The sequence below is a fragment of the Phymastichus coffea genome, unplaced genomic scaffold, assembly GCF_024137745.1.
Source record: "Phymastichus coffea isolate CEN01 unplaced genomic scaffold, Cenicafe_Pcof_1.1 PCOF00065, whole genome shotgun sequence".
Taxonomy (NCBI): Eukaryota; Metazoa; Arthropoda; class Insecta; order Hymenoptera; family Eulophidae; genus Phymastichus; species Phymastichus coffea.
Genome location: NW_026706876.1, coordinates 443,969 through 461,755, shown reverse-complemented (window position 1 = coordinate 461,755; position 17,787 = coordinate 443,969). Strand labels below are relative to the sequence as shown.

General features: G+C 39.3%; 2 protein-coding genes across 11 annotated transcripts in view; one reads left to right on the top strand and one right to left on the bottom strand.

Moving 5' to 3' along the window:
* The window catches only part of LOC131667354 (Bardet-Biedl syndrome 4 protein), a 73,881-nt gene that overhangs the window by 16,013 nt on the left and 40,081 nt on the right, over nt 1-17,787 (top strand). For 5 of the 7 annotated variants that reach the window (XM_058940709.1, XM_058940706.1, XM_058940712.1 and 2 more), the window contains 3 exons: nt 859-1,030; nt 2,316-2,509; nt 5,002-5,219. In XM_058940709.1, the coding sequence (XP_058796692.1) occupies nt 859-1,030; nt 2,316-2,509; nt 5,002-5,217 (582 nt within the window). In that variant the 3' untranslated portion in view covers nt 5,218-5,219. Of the gene's footprint in view, nt 1-858; nt 1,031-2,315; nt 2,510-5,001; nt 5,220-13,079; nt 13,761-14,336; nt 14,463-17,787 lie in introns of those variants that run through there. The other 2 variants (XM_058940710.1, XM_058940707.1) reach the window with 2 other exon arrangements.
* Nucleotides 5,255-16,559, bottom strand: LOC131667358 (G-protein coupled receptor dmsr-1). Of its 4 annotated transcripts, XM_058940721.1 has the most exons (6): nt 16,455-16,554; nt 10,080-10,280; nt 9,730-9,971; nt 9,522-9,633; nt 8,937-9,127; nt 5,255-7,844 (listed from the first exon to the last, which is right to left on the bottom strand). In XM_058940721.1, the coding sequence occupies exons 2-6, from the start codon at nt 10,230-10,232 to the stop codon at nt 7,448-7,450; spliced, it is 1,095 nt and encodes a 364-aa protein (XP_058796704.1). In that variant the 5' UTR covers nt 10,233-10,280; nt 16,455-16,554; the 3' UTR covers nt 5,255-7,447. The 4 variants fall into 4 exon arrangements, with proteins under 4 accessions (XP_058796704.1, XP_058796702.1, XP_058796701.1 ...); XM_058940719.1 differs by having other exon boundaries at nt 9,730-10,277; nt 16,455-16,559; XM_058940718.1 differs by having other exon boundaries at nt 9,730-10,280.

Sequence of the window (17,787 nt, the reverse complement as noted above, 5' to 3'; positions counted from 1 at the left end):
CGTAAACTCTCACCGTCGCCGACCAACGCCGAATCGATACGTGCGCAGCGTAGGCGATGCTCGCTCGCCGTTAAGACAGCGTCCGGCTTGGAACGAGTGCGATGACCAGATGATGTTCTTCCGTAGCCTTGTCAATTGTGCCAATTGCAGGCGACCTCGTTTTTCCACTGCGATTTGCACATCGTCTGCACTCGGTGGCCATCGCCAAACCCAACGCGATGACGAACGGCTCATCGATGCGTCCGAGCGGAATGCCTGAATAATACATCAGGCTCTTTTGGACTGTAACGATAATGTGCGCGGGCACGTGCCTTGTCGATCGTCTATCGCGGAAATTAGTGCTGATGATAATGGCACACCAAGCGGATTAACGCTTCGTTCGAATTGCTGCCGATCAGTTTTTGATTAGAGGCCGGAACGAAGCTTTCCGTCATTGCTGATTTTGCGTTCGGTGACGGAAAGCGAAGCGTATATAGAAAATTAAATTAAAACCCAACCTAACCCGTACAAGACGCAAATATGCACAATTGTGAATTCTTAGAAAGAAGTGTACCATGAGAAAAAACACTGATCGAAAACGTTCTATTTGTTCATCAGAGTTTTTCTATCGGTATCAGCTCCGACTTGAACGTTACAAACGTTTTCGCGAGCTGCAAAACTTATAATAATTAAAATGAAAACGACGGTATTTTTCCTTAACTAAACGCGAAGATAAAAATAGCTAATAGCTTAGAGCGAAGCAGTTATTTGCGGGAAATTTGTGTCGTTAGTCTAATTAAAACGTGCCGTCTCTCTCTCTCTCTCTCTCTCCTTCTCTCTGCCTTGAAATTGACTCGAGTCCTTGATTATCTCTTGCAGGCGATCACTTGTCTCAAGAGAGCGCACTACTTGAACCCACTGGCGTTGCCACCAGCGTGCAATTTGGGCATTGTGTTTCTCGCCACTGGTCAACCTGCTTCGGCTGCCATTCACCTCTGCGGTGCCGTGGCCAATGGACCAAAAACTCACATGCCCTATTTTCTACTCGGATGTGAGTATTCAATTTCAAGCTCTTTGGTTTGATCACGGGAATTGTGAAAGCGCGATTCGATGAGCTTGCAACGTGCGCCCTGAATCTCTAGTAACGTTGCTGTGCAAAAAAAAAAACAGAGTTGTATAGATACTTGCGCTATTAAATTCTGATCTGTTTGTTTCGATCTCTCTCTCTCTCTCTTCTATTAGCATAGCTTTACTTAGTAACAATCGAGTCAATTATAAAGTTCGTTGCAATCAGTTATTGTTACGATCAGTCCAATTATTTTCGTAAAAATTTTTTTCGTTTAATCATGGAAATACGTAATAGTCAAATAATCTCTTAAATAGTATTTTCATCTTTTAGTTTCATCTCTTTTTTTTTTGTTTCCGACTTAATATTTTCAATAAAAAATCATTTATTGTTATATTTGAACATTATTAATTTTAGAATTAGAGAAATTTGAACCTTTAAATTGCTATGCTTACTTGTACTCATCTATTTTGTGAAGCGGAATAGTACACGGCGCAGAGGGCACATCGTTGACGACTTAAAAGAGCGCCTTAAATAAAACAAGACATTATTGTGACCTCAAAGCAGAATCACAAATTAACAGCAACAAGAAAGAGAGAAAGAGAGAGGCGTCGTGTGAACAATATCAAAAACAAGCCACGCTAAAAAAAATTATTCTTGGCTGACAATAGGTCCAAACCAATTCTCAACTTAACTTTTATGATACTTGTATTTCTTGCGACTAAATTTTAGCCCCTTTCCTCACCCGAGGAATATAGTAAGATAGAAAGAAAAATAGGTTAAAAGGTCTCTTTGGATATCTGGTTTCGTATCACCGAAGCACTGATTGTAATACGATCGTCTTGAATTCTTACTTTCGAGGGTGAAATCAGATGCAGACTATTGTACTGTTAATATTCAATTATCTCTGACAGTTGGACCTAATATTACTCTAAATATTATCTAAATATTATCTACCTATAAATTTCAGTTTTTAATGGAATTTAATGGTTCGATTAATTTCCTTCAATTCAAAACATCAAACGCTTGTACGTTAGCTGAAACGATTAATCATAATAATTTCGCTAAGCTAGCTTTCGAGAAGATTAGTCGACTTTCCAAAGACTGACTTGTTCACCGTGCCTGCAAGATTTTTTGAAAAAAGTCAATTGCATCGTAGCGTCATCAATCAAAAGTCAGAACAATCCTGGTTCAAAAACTATCGCTAATCGATCAAGACGAGTAGGTGCGAGAGCTTATAGTACGACTTAACGCTCTTCTCGATTTCCAGTGGCCCTGAAGCGTTTGGATGACGTGGACGGCGCTGAGAGAGCTTTGGAAAAAGCACACTCACTGGCACCTCAGGAGCCTCAAGTTCTACTAAACTACTCGGTAATTCTCGACTCGCAAGGCAAGCATCAACGAGCTCGCGAGCTTCTCGTAGTCCTCAGTGATGTTGCTGCACTGATTGATGTGGATCCGCAGGTTGGTAGGGAGGCCTCTTAGTTTGATTTTGATCATCGTTTGCCTGTAGAGAGGCAACGATTGATTAAAAATGATTTTTCAATTGTATACTTCTTTTGACCACCATTACGAAATCCGCCAAAAAATGCATTTTTGCAATATCTAAAGTCGAAAATTTTTTTTTAATATCTGGACTTTTTTGTTTAGTGTGTTAAAAACGGTCAAAAATATTATTATTATTCCAGGTTTATACCAGCTCTAGAGACGTCTAGGAAATTTTCTAATTACATAAAATGATAATAAAAATTATGACCTTAAACAGAAATAAATTTCGTTCAATTTAAGCTGTGTGGTGCAAAGCTATCAAGAAATTACTTTCTTGTAAAATTTTCGAAATTGATCGTTTACACTGACTAGTGTCATTAAGCGCGCTTATCTTTCGTTTGTATTAATATTCACATTTATGCTCGAATAAAATCAAAACTATCATAAAATACACCGCATACATAAAGCAGTTCTCTGGTTGGAGATGCTTAACATCCTTTCATATTAATTGGCAAAAATTAAATTACATTGATATTCACATATTTCGTTATAATTTCAAACCTAATAATTTATAGCAGATCTTCAGGTGTTAGCGAAGCTATTGATGATGGGTAGTACACTAAGTTTGTTTCTCTTTCATTTTCTAAGTAAATCGTACCATTAGCCACATATGACAATTTAATTTTCTTTATTTTTTAATACATTTGTATCCAGCTGAAAACTTTTTTACTGGTACTTAATTTCATTTGGAGTAGTACTTTTCGCGATAATGAATTCCATAATTTCAATCTGCGCTAGAATCAAATGAACGATTTTAATAATTTGACGAAAAACGAAAATTTACGTAAATAGTAATTTATCAAGAACTTTGTATCAAATAGCTTTGTGGCTAATACGATGAATGACGAGTTGTTGTAGTAACATTAATATTATTTTTCTCTGTCGTTTATTTTATACTGTTTTTCAGTTAATCTGCATTCTGACAGCAAAACTAATTGTCATAAATAATAAAATATTTATTCTTAGTCTCTCATGTAAATTCATATTTCTCCAGCTTTAACTGAGTCTTTTTTCTGTTTAAAGATTTTCTTTTTTACTATATTTTTGAATATGGTTAGAAATTTTCTCACCCTTCCCAGAGCTGATAAATCAGTAGTTTGAAAATGCGATTTCTCGTATACAATTTTATTAAGAATAGCCGGAAAAATAAAATCGCAATGAATTTTTGCAATATTTTTGAGCGTTTTTGATTATTTTATAATCTTAGTGATGTTTAGCATGCTTCGCGGTCTTATATTTTCCCTCTTTCTGTCTATAATGCACGGAGCTAGAAAATTTTGAATTTTAGTATCAGATGGGAACTAACTTATGCACGCAACTACGTATAGATCAAAACTTTTATTGGCGAAATTACAAATTCGAAAAATCAATATGTATTAAATATTTCCGTGATTTGATGTGAGATATAGCTGATAATATTATTTATTACTAAATAAATATGCAGTTGTGCTGATACTTATGATTGAAAAGTGCTGTTAATTATAAGTTTCGAAAATGTTATCATCCGAAGTTCTGTCTTGAAAAATTATCAAAAAGTTTCAAAAACACAATAAAAAAATATAATATAAGTTTTGATGTAAATAACAGGCTTTGGTAGATCTTCACCATTGTAACTAGTGCATTAATTAGTCAAAAACAAATTTTTATATTTTACGTAATCGAATAAAACTCAAGCACTGTATAATATTTTATTGTGATAATCTATTGATTTATATCTTTTATTAGCTTTTTTGTTTATTCTAAGCTGAACTTTCCAATAGAGCAAAATTCAATTTATTTCTATATCGAGGTATCAATCAGTTTTTATCTTGAGTTTAGTACTATTAAATCAATCAATTCATATTAAATTCATACAAACTATACTAATACACTTTTCGAACATTTAATCATCTACGAAAATTTACAGTAATCTTTCATGAGTGCACATAACATATATTCATCCATATAACAACTGATCGCGTGACTATCAGATCACGAATCTGCTGATCAGATCACGAATAAACTAGGTTTACTTTGTCAGGTACTCTTTTTTATAAGAGAAATACAAAACAAAATAATTCGGTTCGGAAATCCGGATATTAAAAAAAACTTGTTTGAGTGTCACAAAAATGCATTTTTTGGTGGAATTCATTATATATAACGAACTGACTTGGATGCATAAATTCTAGCCATAGTTTGTGAATAGATGATTAATTTGAACGCCTGCGTTTCACGGCGTACCTCACAAAATGGCTTCGTTGTTTTGAAGTTTGAACATATCTCTCTTAATAAAGCTTTACAAGTTCGTTTTTATAACAACTTCCGCGGTATTCATCGCATGACAAACGTGTTTTTCTCCTTTCGTGAGTTGACGTGGCGCGAGAGCAAAAGTCGCATCACTCATTGACTCTTACCACTTGCTCGTGCAGATAACGAGTATGGCCAAGCAGCTCGCAGCGAAATTGCGCGACATCGGCGACGATAAATCTTTCTCGCCGTTCGACCGCCCAGCGGCAGCAACAGCAACAGCAACAGCAACAGCAACAGCAGCAGCAGCAGCAGCAGCAGCAACGGCAGTAACGCCAGACAGCCAGACGACCGCGACAGATGAGCCACAGCGTACGTTGATCGAGGACGAGGTGTGAAGGTAATCTTCTCCATTTTTTGCTCCCCGCGGGACAGCCGAAGAATACATTATTCATGAGACGGTCTATTATGAGGCCACGCGGCCCTTCTTTATTCGAGAGAGGGACGCGCTCTCGTTTTATCTAAATGGTGGATCGATTTACTGTGCGCGACACATCACTAACGACAATTGAACTTGGCTTGACATATATGTGCTACTCACTTTTACCGCACGTCGCATAATTAATGAAGTTGTCACGACGCTTCATTTCCCCTATCATAACATCGATAGTCTAGAATTAGTACGCCTGGCTTTAAGCTCGCGCGAGTTGATTACAACTTAGTCCATAGACGTGAATTGTTGTCGGTCTATAAAGAAAAAAAGTTTGTATGGTAGTCGCGTGCTCGAGAGTCACTCGTAAGCCGTGTCAAGGCATCGCGGATCACTCGTGCGCTCGACGAAGGGACGGAGTTTTTCGACAAACTGTAACTCTCCTATTTATATTTGCGATGGCGCGCGTCAAATTATACGATTTACGCCCTGACCAACTTTAATTAATACAGACAGGCCTGCCTGTCTTTTAGACAGTTAACGATAATAACTTTTTTCGGTTACACACGACGAAATTTTATTAGAGAAGCCGCTTGTATCACCGCGTTAAATTAAGCAATCACCGGCTTTCAGGCTGCGCACGTATACAGCGACCTTGTTATATCGTTGTTTTTCCTTGCGGGCCAACGAAAATTAGGATGACACGTATTAATACGTATTTTTTCTTTTTCTTTGAAAGATGAAAATGCTTGTGGGGTTGTATTTAGCAGCTTTATTTTAAACCGGGGAAACAATAACAACCTGTGTGTTATTATTGTTTGGCGAAATTTTTGTTAATCGACTGATTATACCGACTGAAAAGTAACAAATAACGCTATCGTTTATTTTCCGTCAGAACGAAGTCTCTTGAGATGGTTCCTAGTTTGAGATTGCCAAAGCCAAAGATTTTTATCATGAAAGAAATACGGCTGCAATCGCAGTTTATCTCGTGTCGACGTTTTGATGGGTTACCGGCAAAGGTAATTTAATCCATTTACGGTATAATGAATGCCTTGGGTGACAATTTTCACTTGATTAAAGATGTATCAGCCACTCCGGGATGGTAATCACTTACTTTTCCTAGCGATTAAGAATCTGAACGAGCAACATTGTCGATAAAGACATAAGAAAAGACGCTATTTTACTATTAGAGATAACAAACATCTATTTCATTGCTTTACTCAATTCTTATCTGATAAAAAGAATAATATTCACTATTTCAAGTCGGTGAAATATAAACTTAGCCAATGCAGAACAAAATAACGTGAAGCATTATTATGGATACGTATTAATTGTTGAATGATCGTTGAATAGGTACATTCAATTTTTGACTCGCTCACGATAAAGTACAGATATCATCTTTTTTCGAATGATCAAACATGGACAGTTTGCTGTATATTACTCTTCATCCTCGAATAAAAATTAATACTCTAGGAATAATTTAGCAAAGTGACCCCTTATCGATGCCCTAACAGCTCGCCAGATACACGATATCGTTACATTGATTAAGCCAGAGATTGGAAAGTCCGATTAATTTTGTTTCGATCCAGTAAACAATCAACTCATAGCTGGAAAAATAAAGAAAGCCATACTAATATAATAATGAATGCAATATTTATTAACATCACAACAATACAATCGGATTTTGTAAAGATTTCGGACGCGAGTTGGTGGGGTTCAGTATATATAGAATAGGGATGTTTCAGTGGGGTCAACAACTGTAGATCCGAGCAAGGTTGAGCCCCTTTTCTTCTATTATTTCGGTTTGGTTTTTTCGTACTTTTCATTGGGTTTCTTAGAAAACATCCGGGACGCGAATCGACGGGCATACGAGGCCGTTTCGTTGCTCGTGAGGCAGTTTACAAAAGGGACAACCAACGAGTCTATGTACAACGCGGAGGGCAATTTGGCGTGTAACGCGGCGGAGTCGCGTAAGTAGTAGTATCTATCACAAAAACTCCGTTGGGAGTGAGGATGCGCGCTACGACGCGTTCTGTCTGGCTGTCGTTCGCCCGAGGTAGACAACGGCGAGGAAGATCGACAGAGGGCCGCTCTCGGCTCGCGTTCTGCCTCTCCCGCACTTCAATCACGGCGGAATTCATTCAGGGGTTGAGCCTCGAAGTTGGCTAGCACGTTCGCAAGAATTCACGTCAGCGCTATCAGACGTAGGAGGTGTGAATGTCGGTCTGGCGAGTGCCGGGGGTCTGCTGCCACTTGCCGACGTTCAGGTTGGGCTTGAACAGCCGGCCGAAGGTGGTACGGAACTGGCGCGACATCGAGCAGTAGAGGATAAAGTTGATGGCCCCGTTGAACAGCGCCAAGATGTCCATGATCTCGCCGAGGCTGTGATAGCAGCTGCGGAAGAAGCAGTCGCCGAGCACCGCCGACAGCAGGCCCAGCACGCCCTGCGGTATCTCGGTGATGAGGAACAGCAGGAGCACGGCCACGAGCATTCGGGTCGTGCGGTCGGCGCGTCGCTCCGTGCGACTCGACACCTGCGACATTGCTATTGCGCCGACCGGCGGACAAAGTAGTCGTTTGCGTGCCTTGGCGCTGCTTGTTATCCAAAATTTAAAACATATCAAATATTAAAAGAAGCAGCCTCCTGAGTTGATATGATCGTTTAATACTCATACTGGCCCATTTCACTTCAAGAACAAATCGTGTTTTCAAGTTTTTAATGCCTCACTTTACTCTCAAAAATGCATTTTTAAGCGTTGGACGCTATTCGTTTCTTCATTTGAAAATTTATTTTTCAATACTCTGTGCGCAAAGTGCGTCTTTCCCGCACGCTCGGCAGAAAACGTGCGTTGCAAATCGCACTTTCCACACGTCGTATAAAAAAATACGGTACGGCACATGTTCGGGAAAGAGTTTCTCGTCTCGTGTGGTGTTTACGCCCGAGCGAAGCGAGAATCTACTTTCCCGCACTTGTATCGTAATGTACTATTGCTGCTTTAAGCAAGCGAAGCTGCGCAAACTGCGACAATATCTTATTAAATCTGACTCTGTTTAACTTATAACAAGTTATATTAGCACTGCAATAGCTGTACAAACGACACATGCAGCGGCGTTCTGTCATTTGATTGTTAATAAAATGAGGCTATATTGAAAATTAATTCTTGTCAAATATTTGTTTAACCAGCAAATTTATTTCATGAAAAAGAATTCGATCCAATGATATAGCAATCAGTTTATTTTCAAATAAACTAGCTTAAAAGTATCAATTTAAAAAATTATTTATTCAATGATCCATCGTAGGAAACTTATGCCGAATGTTAAACCGACTAGTTTAATTTCCATAATTTTGAAGAGCACGTGTAGAAAATCGGGTACAACAAACCATTTCTCCTAGTAAAAATTCCAAGCACATACTAAAAAAAGGCAATCGAAAAAAGTAAAACCACGTCGTATTCAACGACCAATAATTTGAAATGAAGGATCAGCTGAGCCAAATTATACTTATATCACGTGAATTTCGGCAAGATTTCGTTGAAGAAATCAGTGCAAGTCGAAGCATCGATCTGTAGTCGAATATTCACAAATTCCACGTAATTTTATCTCCTTCTGGATTAATAAGGCCGAGGTACCGAAGACAAGTGAAAGAAGAAAGGAAATGCAAGCCAACAGCAAAAGGTGATAACTCACCTGTAGAGTGCTTGAATGAGTCGGCAACTAATTACCGTGAGCACGAGACACGGTAGCAATTTGATGAGAACGCCTAGCAGCCAAAAGTTAAGCCGATAGAGGCGCCCGCGATCGTCGCCCCGTCCGCGACTGGAGTCCACGTGGTAAAGTATTTCCGGCTTGCCGTCCTCAGTCGTCAGCTCTCCTTTGATCTGTCGGGGCACAAGAGTATAAGTTCACGGTCTGTTCGAGCGTTGATAACGTGTGCGACGATTCGCAAAATGAAACTCGACAGAGCGCCTGCACTGCCTCGGCGCGAACGTCAAATTATACTTGATCCATTTCACGCGAATGCCGTTTATAGATCAAACTTTCTTTCCCTCGATGTTCGCTGGCAGACGGGAAAGGGCCGAAAACGAGCACTTACGCATATCAACCTTGAGGGGCGAACAGCTACGATAGATGTACGTGTAGTGCTGTGTGTATGTGTGTTGAAACCAAATTTGGCTCTCTTCCGTCGAATGAAAAAGAAAGGGGGAAAAACGCGGGGAAGAATGGGAGTCACGGGGGATAGATCAGCGGTAACGGTTCGATGGATCCACTTACCCCGAAAACAAAGAGGCTGGGCGTGCAGGCGAGAGTGGCTGCCATGAGGCTACCCAGTAGCGCCATGCGACAGCGCGCCGGCGTACACCAGGTACGACTGCGCTGCGGGAACCTGCAAAATAGCGGGCCGTCTTTCAAGTGGAGTCAACGAGATAGCGAGGGCAGCGAACGGTGCCAATCACACGGCCAAATCATTGGCGGCACTCACCTGACGACGATGTAGCGCCAGATGGCTAGGCTGAGCGTGAGGGCGATGCTGATGGTGTGCAGCAGCTGGCTGAAGTGCATGTGGAAGAGGATAAAGACCGCCGAGGCGTAGGGGAAGATCCGGCGCTCTGGCAGATAGATGTAGTCGTAGATGGCGAACGGCACGTACTCTAGCATCACCAGCACGTCCGCGGCCGCAAGGGCAGTGAGGATCCTGTTGATGGGCGCGGCGCGCAGGTCCTTCTGCGTGAGCACCGCCAGGTTAAGCAGGTTGGCCAGCGTGCCGAAGCCGCAGACCAGCAGGGCCGCGTAGCCGTGGTAGGCTCGATAGGTGACCGCGTACTTGCGCACCCAGCTGTCGCAGTAGCACGGCCCACACGAGTGCGGATCGTTGGACGGGTCGACCATGAAATTGTTCAGGTAGTCCAGGTCCTCCGCCGTGATATTGAACTGCTCGAACAGGATATCCGTGTAGCTGGTGTTCGCCTTCGCAAGGCGCATCATAGAGCTTGCCGATCAGCCTAGTTCCATCTGAGCTTGCCACGGCTGCTGCTACAAAAGAAATCGGTCATCGTCGAGCAGCTGCTTCAACTTCGGCCAGGCTCGTAACGTGCAGGACGTTTTTGTCTCTCTCTCTCCCTCTCTCTCTCTGTCTCTCTCTCTGTCTCTCTTTCTCTTTCTCTCTTGCTGCCATTTCTCAGATTGCCCGCGCTCTATGGGCAATCTGAGAATTTTCAAGTTATATGCGCGCGAGCTAGCCGCGCCGATCATAACTTTCAATTTGCTGTCGAGTCAGCGTTCACGTGACTAAACTTCTTTATTATATTACCTCTTATTATATTTGCTAGCGAAAGTTTCCATTACAGGCGGACGCGCGAGGTCATTTTCGAAAGATTCATCGATAATCTGCTCGTCAATTTTGTCGGCGTCGGCTCAACAGTCACTGATTGTAAGCAATATTACGTAGGACTTCCGTATCATTTTTTTTTCGGATGTCCAAATAAGAACAACTGGTTACAAACGGAATTATTCATTTTTGTGACGTTATTTAGACGATGCCTACTGACAACATGCGAAAGAATTGAGAAGGGAGCCAACTTGATATGGTTTTGCTTATTCTATTATAACTTCTGTTCAGCTCGGTTCATCCCTTACTTGATTGAATCTCTCATTCACTTCACCCCAACTAGATTTTATTCCGCAACTGACGTGACGACCAGACTTCATCCCTATATTCAATACATTGACAAGGCAACGCCGTTGGTTATATTGAGAGTTCACCATATTACTAAAATGTTTTCGGGACTGAAAGCATTACAATCCACGGCGTTATTTCTATCGAGCATTCTATTGGTCGGATATACAGTTATGTACTTTTGCATGCTTGACTTGATGTTGTTTCAAGCTTGATATTCACATATGCAAAGATTTGGCTTAACTCTTGAGATCAAGATAAATAAAAGATGTAGTCTGAGTGATTTTACAAAGCAGACTTTTATTTTAGTAAGCAAATAAGGGTCTGCGCGTACGACAACGACTGCTTGGGGACTCCGCGCTCACTCGAGCGAATAAATGAAAGCTGCTCACGACGGCATTAAAGCAATCCCTTCAATATTTCCACTGGCGTATACGCGACGAATGTGCCGCGCACGAAAAATTATAGTCTTTCGTACATTTATTCATCTCATATCTCTAGTCAGCTAGTCAGCCTCTATCCCGGGCTTAATTCTCGAAAGGTTCGGGCACAGCACAGATGCTAAGTGCGCCAGTTTTGTTCGGCCGAGCTGAGCATGTTGCAGTCGAGAGATCTACGAGGACACCGAAATTAAGAGCCACATTAAAGTGCCAGCGGACGACTTGCAGCTTGAATAAGTGCGTCCTCGTTGCGCGATGCTCCGCAGCCAGAAGAGCGAGGATACCGACGAGGCTGCAGCTGAGCATGCCTCGTCGCGCATGGGCACACGATTAATCGCTTAAGAAACGAGCCAGTTTCAAAGTTGGCGTTACTTTCATCGCCACTGACTGACAGTGAGGGAGCGATGTTCCTCCCCGTTAATGAATTTCCGCGTGGCTCGCTAAATTATACGGGGAGGGGAGGGAGGGGCTAGGCAAAACTTACCGCTCGCACCCTCATCTCTTTTTTTCCGTCGCTTCCGACCTAAGAAAATAATGACGCGTTAATGATCGCTGATGTATTCGTAATGGAGTTGCGCGGTCGTTAGACGAGAAAATAGCCGTGCGACCATTTGATATTAGGCGCGTTCATACTGAATAGTGCAAAGAATTTTGACAAGCACGCGTTCTGCCAATTAGTTTGTGAGCTCGTCGTTTTCGTGTAATTGAACATCACCACTTCTGCCTTTCATACGATTTCGACATTAAAGAGGAAGCCAGACCAATCTCGCGATTATTTATGTACAACTCGAGGCGGTTACGATCTTCTTTATCGTCCCGTGAGTACATTAATTATCGCGAAAACTAGTTTGCGTTGCTGCTACGCCGAATGCAAATTGCAAGGCACTTAGAATTCGGAGTTCATTTAGTCTGGCGCCGAGCAAACGCATGTTTTCACACTACGATTGTCCAATTTTCAACCACGAGAAATCAGAGGAATACATAGTCCATTTGTAAGCGCACCGCGAACTGGAATTCCATTAGACACGCGCAAGTTTGAGCGCCAATTTCGTCAAAGTGAGCTACCTGTCTACTTGCTTGTTAGAGGGAGAGACGAGTGAAAGAGAGAAAGGTATAAAGGAAAAAGCTGTAGGTTATTTGCCATATGAGTGCAGATGCGTTTTCATCTGATGGCAATTTTGTCTTTCGAGTGCTCGTCACTCACGATTTCAATATCCCTTGTCTATCCTCGTGTTTATTCTCGCGAAAAAACAGGAAAGATGCTGTATAATGGACTTTTCACAAATGCTGAGAAACAGCCTTTCGAAAATAATGCTGCTTTTTTCGTTTTTATGTTGGCGATTGCAATATTCTCATTAGACGTTTGCTACGACAATATTGACTCTTTTTGTTGCCGGAAGGAAATCGCTAATGCGTGTATACAAACAGCTCTATTTGACTGTTATTTTACCGAGAGATAAGAATATCATTTCATATATGTATATTTTTTCCGCACTTTTGCGAAAATAAAATTGGAAAGCTATTACGGATTGCCGCACAATAAAAATCTGATAAAGCGTCGCGCGACCAATCGAAAACGAGCGACTCTCTCTCTCGAAAGACAAAAAGGCTAAATACATTTCCCAGTTGAAATTACGAAGGAGGGAATTATGTAATTGAAACGCAACGCTACCTCTGACGCGTTCTCGACAGAGTAAAAAAGAGCTCTCCTTGTAGTTACACGTCTGCGAGTGCCACGGCTGATCGCCTTCAAGAAAAGTGAGCTAGCGCACCAGAGAAAAGAATGTAAGCTGCTTCGATCAGAATGCCTTTCTTAAATCTGCCCAACAACTGATCCTCTACTAGCGCGCCGTTCAATGGAAAGACATTCAAGCAATTTTTCCCCAGAGGATTGGAAAAAAGATCAAGTCAGGCTAGAAATACGAGCGATCGTTGTAGGTGTGATGGATTACGTTGCAGTTTTAGAATCAAGTGTATATCGCCAGTGATTTTATGTGTTGAGATAATTGAGATACAATGTTCGATGAAAACTATGTTAATATACTGAATGACTTTTAGTTTGTGTAAATTTCTAATTTTGCATAATGAGTCCAAGTAATTTATAAATTATGCTTTTTTTACGTGCTCATAATTGTTTTTGATTGCAATTTAATTTTGAGAAATCACAGAGGTTCAAGAAAAGGAAATTTTAAAGTGAAAATGAAATATTATACAACTTGAGCGCCTTAAAACCAATGTGAGTAGCTTCGCCTATTCTGTTTGATCTCGCTTCACTTCTTTCGTCATTGAGCTCAGTCGTTGCTTCACTTTCCTTGCTCCTTTGCAATCGTTTCCTATTGACGCCGTCTCTATTTTACTTGCTTCCGTGATTTCTATTACAAATTTATGTCACTGTTCTTATGGCTTGTTTTAATATCAGTTCCACTCAAACTTAATTATTTCATTCAACTGATAGTAGGTAGGAGAATATTGAACAAGCTTAATTACCGAGGTTGCGTTGACCGAGGTATAGAAAATAATGTATAGAAGACCATCTTCAATTTGAAGTGCGCAAGTAAATGGATAGAAGCTTTTACTTAAGGTCTCGTATTGTGTGACCGGTAAAATTTTATATTCGATGGGGATAATTGGTGCCCTGCTTTTAACAATCGTTTCATATATTGCTACTGATATTCGAAAAAATTGTTATCGATATTGCTTTTACACCGGCATTCGTAAATTACTCCCCTAATATCTCTTTTTCTGTACTGCAGTAAAAATCGAGTGCTCAATTTGGGCTGTGTACGTAAAACGTAATTAGTATTTTTTATTATTTTCAAGTGTTGATAATTTTATGCAATGGTTTGAAGTTATTTATAAAAGATAATGTAAGAGTGCAAGAAATTGAATCTTATTATACTTTGGAATTAAGTTGTATTTTGTTATTATTTGGATCATTTACTAACTAAAATTTGATTTTTTGCTTCCAAATAGATTTCATCCAAGCGAATAGATAATGAAGGAGATAACGTAATTTGCAAGGTGCACGGAACCTTCCAGAGTTTATCCAATTGTTCGCATATTTTAAGTGATAGTTGATCGTTTTTCCGCCAATCTTTTTACATCCATCAAAATGAGGTAGACATCTATCAATCATCTATAAATGATTTATATCAAATTCACAGTACTGCAAACAATAAAACTCAACGATTTTACATTATATAGTGAAACAAGTTTTTTTTTAATATTGGCCGTTATGTATCATCGAGAAAGACTAAAAATTACATAGTATAATTTACTGTCTACGAACACATACGGATGTAGAGTAAATCCGTCATTGACTGAATTTGTAAAGTACAAAATAAAGAATAAATATTCATAAAGTCTTTCACTAACGAACATATAAGTATTGAAAAGTATAATGTCACGCAGCCAAGCAAATTAAAGCAATTTGTACTTTATCCTCATCGGTCCACTTTAATTTTCCTGCTATGCGCGCTAATTGTAGCAGCCTGCAGGGTGTCGTTAATCATGCATGAGTATGTTATAACGGGCGAGTAACGCCGCGGTTCAGCCAAATTTTCGCGGCTCCAGAGTTATCGGTACCGAAGTGATTATTCATGAACGGCCAGTGCCTTTATAATGCCTTTATAGACAACGGCTGATTAGTACCCCACGGCGACATGTGCCATTCCATTTTATTCATTTTTATTATCTGGCTACGCGTTACTTTCTTTCTTGTCGCGCTTGATACATACATATTTACATTCCCGAATTTCCTTCGCGAGCAAATTCAATTTAATATAACTAGATTGAAATTCATGAGGCAAAAGCTCGTTTTATGAGTATGTCTCGGTTATGTAAATAAAAGTTTCATTTTCAAAAAAAAATAAGTTTATTATCTCTCGAATTCTTTCGTTTTTCTTTCTCGGACCTAGTAAGATACTTTTTACATAGAAAAGACTATTATGTTATAAAACTAAACTTTATTATGTTTCTAAAGTTGATACTGAGTAGGTCAATTTATCTTGAATATCGAGGGCATAGAATCAGGCAGGATTCAAAATTGGGTGACGCAGCGGTTCTATTATTTTTGCACTCATGCCATTACGCAACGCTTAAAAAGTATTGATTTTGAAAAGACTTACAGTAAAACTAAATGAATTACAAAAATATAAATAATGAACATTTTTCCAACAGTTTCATTGCAATTATAATCAACGAAATCGCTCGGTTCATTGCTATCGTTTTAATTTGTAAACTTTTACTTTTCAATTCTACTGATAAGAAGATATTAATACCGTTCGCACTGTCGATGTGTATCAATCCAATCAAATCTATTGAATAGTTATTCATATAAGCAATGGCTACGCTATGGCAAGCTTGCAAACGAATTGGTCTACTACAAGTACCAGTTGGTAATCTTATTACCACTCAAATCAATAAAAAGCCTCTAGTCAACATTTAAATATTATGAATACTTGATAGACTAACTCCTCTTAACTAATTAGCACTTTCTAATTTGGATCTAGAATTGACGAAAGTAAATTAATTTTCGAAAAGTTTAATTGGAATCAAGTACTCGTATGAGATAGAGAGAGTTAATAGTTTCTTCAAGAATTTCAATCAACTGAGAGGCACTTTTCACATCAAGAAATTTGCCAATAGATTAAGCGTAAATGTCACACTGATTACAACTCTTAAAAGTTAAATGAAATTAAAATTTACGCAGCAGACAACTCTGAAAGTTGTCTTTAAAGACAGATGAAAATCACAACATTGCAGCAATCCACCGCTGTTCAATTGTATTCCAATCTAATCACACGCCAGTGTTCTCCACCCTCATTCGTTAGATTCATCACTCAAAGTCTATTTTTCACTAGAATGAACATCGAGAAAAATCACGGTGCCACCATCAGTTGAAAATACATCACACGATTAATCACAAAGTCGCCCGCACGTATGCATCGAAAGAAAGTATTCTGATTGCACGTCACATAAATTTTTTTTATTAACCCCTGATAAAGAGAGAAAAAGAGAGAGAGAGAGAGAGAGAGAGAGAGAGAGAGAGAGAGAGAGAGAGAGGACGAGGAAGTACAAAAGATACTGAACGGTGATTGCTTATGATTGATCGCTCGAGTGGAACGGTGTACATAGGCAACAGGTATCCATTCACTTAGTTAATTTCGACGTCAAAAGAGCTTGCGCAAGCTCTAGTCTCTTCACGCGCCGCAGCGCAACTGAGTAGCAAAAGTTCTACGCGCTCCACAAGCTCTGATTCATCCCTTCCCGGCATCTGGCGCAGAACTACATTGCAAGCGGTGGGAACAGCTCCCGCCTTTGGATGGATTTTTTTTTCTTCTTGAAGGGAAACTCCTGGGAATTTACTCAGGATGTGAATGAAAAGTAGACGAGTTTCGGTGAGATTTATTAACTATAAGCAGCCTAACAATTTCGTGCGTAGCTTTCCATGAAAGACAAAGATAGATTCTTCAGGATACATACACTTCTAACGACTGGAATATTTTGATTTATTGCGTGGAGTTTTCCGGTGTATTATTCAATATTAACATAGGTTTGTAGAAAAAAGTCTGTTAAGAATCTGATTCTTGCTATAATTAGTGCATTTTTTTACCGCTATTTACGCGCAATCAATAATCAGCTTTATTCCCTATTAAAACACATTGTTTGTAAGATTTTCCTGTATTTTTTCTGTTTTTGTGACAATCCACAATCCCGTCATTGATAATTTTCAAGAGTAATATCTTAAAAATATACTGTTGTTAATTATGAAATGCAATGATTACATGTCTTTTGAGATTTTTTTTATTTATTGACAAGGTATAAAGGTATGAAGGTAGCAATATTTCTATATACTTGTTTACTCAGTTTGAACTATTGCTAACTGATCCGACTATCAAAATTCAAAGTAACAGCATCAAGTTTCCAAATCGGTAAAATAGCTCGAGTAATTGTGATTATAATTATCATTAATTTAGATTTATAATTTCAGTCTAGATCGGAAACCAATAATGGACTTTCAAAATAATAATTTCGGATCATTATGGATGACAAATATTTTATTATACACACAAATTATTGTTCGCAGAAACAGCTTACGAATTGATATACGCCGATCACTGTGTACAATAATTTATGGTACGATAAAATCATATATACAATGGTCCGCACGCCAATGAAAACAATTTTAAATATTTTAAAACTAGACTAACCAGCTGTCAAGAATGTTATTCTTCCGGACATTATTAGATTATCTGATAATAAATAATAAGTAATAAGAAACTAAAATACACAATTCCAAATCTGAAGAAATCTACTGAATGTAATTAATATTTTATTTGAATAACAATTAATTTAGCTTGAAATAGCATACACTATAACTTGAACTTGATTATATGAATCCAACCAGACCTCATAAATTAAA